Source organism: Hipposideros armiger, unplaced genomic scaffold, assembly GCF_001890085.2.
Source record: "Hipposideros armiger isolate ML-2016 unplaced genomic scaffold, ASM189008v1 scaffold_224, whole genome shotgun sequence".
NCBI lineage: Eukaryota > Metazoa > Chordata > Mammalia > Chiroptera > Hipposideridae > Hipposideros > Hipposideros armiger.
Genome location: NW_017731574.1, coordinates 2,522,026 through 2,526,636, shown reverse-complemented (window position 1 = coordinate 2,526,636; position 4,611 = coordinate 2,522,026). Strand labels below are relative to the sequence as shown.

General features: G+C 51.5%; 1 protein-coding gene across 1 annotated transcript in view; it reads left to right on the top strand.

Moving 5' to 3' along the window:
- Positions 1–4,611, top strand: part of ZC3H18 (zinc finger CCCH-type containing 18) — a 67,710-nt gene that overhangs the window by 53,437 nt on the left and 9,662 nt on the right. Inside the window, exons 12-15 of the mRNA XM_019654481.1 lie at positions 717–951; positions 1,193–1,392; positions 3,209–3,268; positions 4,218–4,343. Coding sequence (XP_019510026.1) covers positions 717–951; positions 1,193–1,392; positions 3,209–3,268; positions 4,218–4,343 — 621 coding nt within the window. The remainder of the gene's footprint in view (positions 1–716; positions 952–1,192; positions 1,393–3,208; positions 3,269–4,217; positions 4,344–4,611) is intronic.

Here is a 4,611-nt window from a genome sequence, read left to right as displayed (position 1 = left end):
TTACGCCTGAGGCAGTCGGGGACAGCCACTTTTTAAAAATCTGAGAAAAGAATAAGTAGAAAAGAATTCTGCTATTTAGTTTTTAAAAAGAAGACAGTATTGAATCAGCCCTTAGATTCCTTGAATCAAATTTTCTCTTTTATTTCTAGGCAGCAGGTGGTTTATGTACATTTGCCTAAATCTTTCTAAATAGGTTTAAAGACCTAACCTTTAAAAAATCCTTGGGCTTTCTTTCCTTCCCCCTCCCCTGTTCCAGCATCTAATGACCTTAGAAACAGTGATTGGTGTTTTCTCAGAGTGTAGAAATAATACTCAGCAAAAACTGAGGTAGCAGCTTCGGGCATTTCGAGTCCTTGTGCAGCATGAGCTGTAACAGAACCAAGTGCCCATGAGTCTGGCCATCATTTCCGTGCTTTCCTGAGACACAACGTTTGTTAGTTAAGGTGGTCTCCGATATAGTGCATGGCGTCACTGCGGGTTGAAGCCCTTTCCTTTTGTCATACATCATTAACCGGGACTCTGAATTTTGTCATCACTAACTCTTGGGTCACACTTAGTCATATGCCCCTATCCAGCAAACAATAGGGGGCCTCAACTTGGTGATGTGAGTGTGCCTTCACTGTGTGTCACCTTTAAACTATCCAGAATCCCCTCTGAAATTTCAAGTTGGTGGGTACCTGTTCCTTAAAAATGGGAATTGGAGAAAGTGGACATAGAAACCCCCCTCCAGCCCCGGCCCGTCTTGTGCAGTCGGCGGCACGTGGGGACAAACAGGCTTGTGTGTGTCTAGGTCCCTGAGCGTAAGCAGCGTCTCCTCGGTGTCCAGCGCCACGTCGAGCAGCAGCTCGGTGCACAGTGTGGACTCGGACGACATGTATGCAGACCTGGCCAGCCCCGTGTCCTCAGCCAGCTCTCGGTCCCCCACCCCAGCCCAGACCAAGAAGGAGAAAGGTACAGGGGCTCCTTGTGTCCTGGGCATTGTGACTCCAGATGAGGGAAGGGCAGGCCCTTCGTGTAGAGAGGGTACAGGTCACCTGGGTCGGCACTGCGTGCAGCTGGTCAGACCGCGGTGACCTTCCACCTGCGTCCCTGTGCACCTACCACCTGGCTGATAACACTCCGCTCCTCCAAGTGGCACGGGGAAACCACCATGCCAGGTCGGTGACCATGACCTAACATTCCTCATCTGCAGGAAAATCTAAAAAGGAAGATGGCGTTAAAGAGGAAAAGAGGAAAAGGGATTCGTCCACACAACCGCCCAAATCCTCGAAACCTTCCACAGGCGGTAAATCTGCCCAGCAGCCCGCCACCCCGCAGCAGGCACCCCCTGGGCAGCCCCAGCAGGGTGCGTTCGTGGCCCACAAGGAGATCAAGTTGACACTGCTGAATAAGGTGAGGCCGTAGGTACTTCTGTTGGGAGCTCCAGGGAGCCCCACGCCGTAAGGTCGTCCTGGGACTGAGACTGAGTGAGGGCCAACAAGTTGCCTTAGGAACTTGGCGGCTGAGTGTCACCCCTGCTCTCCCTCCTGCACTGACAGCCCTGTGGGGGATGGAGGGATGCTGGGCATGGGGTAGACCGGTTCCCATAGCGCGTCCTGGGACATCAGGGCATCCCGGGCATGGCTGCTCTCCTTGCCTCTGAGAACATGCACCCTTGGCCCCCCTTCCTGTGCCTGGGCCGGCCACTTCCCACAGGGCAGCCCTGGGACAGAGAGCAANCCCTGTTATTTGTATTTTTTAAAAGTTAGAAACAGCTAACAGGGTAGAAATGTTCAGATTTTGTAACACCTGAGTGAATTGTCACGCAGTCAAGAAAGACCACGTCTCCACAAATGGACGACGTGGGAAGAGATGCTCCCGCTGTGGTTAGAGCGAGTGTGAACTCACACGTGAGTGTGCATCGTGGAAAATAAAAGAGGCGAAAAGGAAATACAGAAATGCTAAACATTGGCTGTCCCTGGAGAGCGAGCTAACAGGATTTTTATTTCCTTGTCTTTGTATTTTCCAAAAATTTTTCTAATGAACTTATATAATTTTTTAATTAATTAAAAAAATATATCACAGGGCCAGCAGATACCTTCATATTAAACTGTTGTTAGTGGTTCTGGGACTCTGCGCGTGAGCTCACGTTTAAGTGGGGATGTGTAAGTTTGTGGGTATTTCTTCAGGACAAGGGGCACCTGGCTCGGTGCTGAGCCTCCCGCTCCCATGTTCTCTCCACCCTGGGCAGGGGAGGGCAGGCTCCCACAGTCAGGACTCCCTCCCCTCCCGGGTTCTCCAGTACAACATGTCACTTACCCATTTAGGCCTTGATTCATTTACAGTTGGTCTTGTCTGTCTACCTATAATCAGTACTTCCTTGCCCAGCCGGGATTTGAGAGGAATTGCCATTGGGCCTCGCAGGTGCTCCTGTCACTAACCCGCTAGCCCTCAGTCTGGACACTTAACAGTTAATGGCTATTGTATAGGAGCACCTGTGAGTTTCTCTGGGCCTCTCGCTCATCTCTCTCTCTCTCTGGGTTTTTAATCAGGGTGTTCTCTGGGTGAATTAAACCAGGCTACTTAAACCTAAGTCAGAACAAAGGAAATGTTTAAGACTTGAGTTTGATAATTCACAACATTTCTAATGCATCTGAAAACAAAAAATACTTCATTACCCTTTAATTCCCTAATTGTGTGCCAGCTCTAGAGAAAATGTGTTAAATGAGGCCAACAACCCCATCCCTGTCCTTCCCAGAGCTTGCAGTATAGTGAAGATAGGCATTCAATCAATTATTATACCCCAAAGAGGAAACACCAGTAGGGTTAGGAACTGTGAAGGAGAAAGATGAATCTTTCCCTGAAAAAGACACTTGTGAGCGGAAACCATTTATGGGGAGAGCTCTGCTTGTCTTGTTCAAGATAAGTTTTGTTGTAGGTGGAGTGTCTGCTACCTCTTTTGATGACCCTTGAGTGTCCAGGCATTCCTCAGATAAGCCAGTTACGTCATCATCTCGCTTCTCAGTTTCTTGCACCAAACAGCAATACTGTCAAATGGAAGGTGGCCCAGGAATTGCTAACACCTCTGTGATTTTAGCCGGCAAGTTGAGCCACCAAAGAAGGAGACGGCCTCCACGGGGCCACAGGTGAAGCGAGCAGACGAGTGGAAGGACCCCTGGCGACGGTCTAAGTCTCCCAAGAAGAAGCTTGGGTTATCGGTCTCCCCTAGCCGAGCACGAAGGCGTCGAAAAACATCAGCCTCTTCAGCCTCTGCCTCCAATTCCTCCAGGTAAGGAGGCCAGCTAGTGGGAATGACTGTTAATAGATACCAATGAAGGTGATACACCCTCATTGCCTGGGGAAAAGTCAGTAACTAAACAGGCATTTGTTAGTGTAGCCGAGAGAGCAGTTGTGAGTGCTGGAGCGGCAGCAGCGAACAAGACTGCTGCTGAGAACCTTGGTACGTCTTCACATGTTGAGATCAGCTAAGATGTGGGTGACCCGGAGAACACAGATCTGGCCAGTGAGCTGAGGTGGGCGGTGGTCATCAAGGGGAGAAAGCTTGCCTGGGCCACCCTGGGAGAGACCAGCAGAACAGCTTGAGCCTCATTGTCTAGACAGCCCGTCTGTTTCTCCTGCGAGTTGGGGTTAACAGCTCTGAAACTTGTGTGTACACTAGCTCTGAACAAACAAGTGAGGAAGTGGTGGATGGTTAGAGCTGGGTAGCTCCCTGTTAGAGAAAGGCATTACAGATCAGAAAGGGGGCAGCCCGGGGAGCCGGGGTGTTAGGTGGGGCCTGGAGGTACCAGTGTGGATTCAGGGTTCACTGTGAGCACAGATGGACAGATAGAGAAATACACATACACATGTCTGCACGGTTAGATACTCACCTGCACACACAGGCACACGTGTCCTGGCTCTGTCCACTGAGGGCCTAGGTGCTGTGTCACAGTGACAGTGAGACACCCAGCACCCAGGTCTGGGCTTCTAAATAGCGTTCCCACTAGAAGGGGGATGGGACTGCAGCATGTCCGAAGGTGTCTGAAGGGTGGGTATGCCTGTGTGAGTGTGGGTGTGTTGCGGGGGTGGGGGAAATGGATCTGGGTGGGTATGTCTGAGGCGGCAAGGGGTGTGAGTGTAGCCATGTCATCAGGGTTTGCACCCGAGGCCCCAACACCAGTGGGCGGGGTGGGGTCAGGAAGACCCAGCCTCTCCTCTCTTCCCCTCGGGTGCTCTAGGTCCTCTTCACGGTCCTCATCCTACTCCGGCTCTGGCTCGTCGCGGTCGCGGTCCCGGTCCTCTTCCTACAGCTCCTACTCCAGCCGGTCTTCCAGACACAGCTCGTTCTCAGGCAGCCGGTCCAGGTACATCCCCAGGGTCTGGTGGGCGCCGTGAACTTGGGCACCTCTGGGTGTGGCCCAGGTTGTTCCGAGTTGCCTGTGTGATGGCAGCTCTCTGTCCTGACGGTGTTCTTCCAGGTACTGTTGTTTTCAGAACAGTTTCACCAAGGTACCTGTGTCATGGTAAATTCTGAAGACTACACAGCAGGGTTCCAACCAGCTAACAAACTGTGGGCACTGGGAGACCTTACATCATAGTGCACATCAGGAGACGGTTCAGGAACAGCACCTA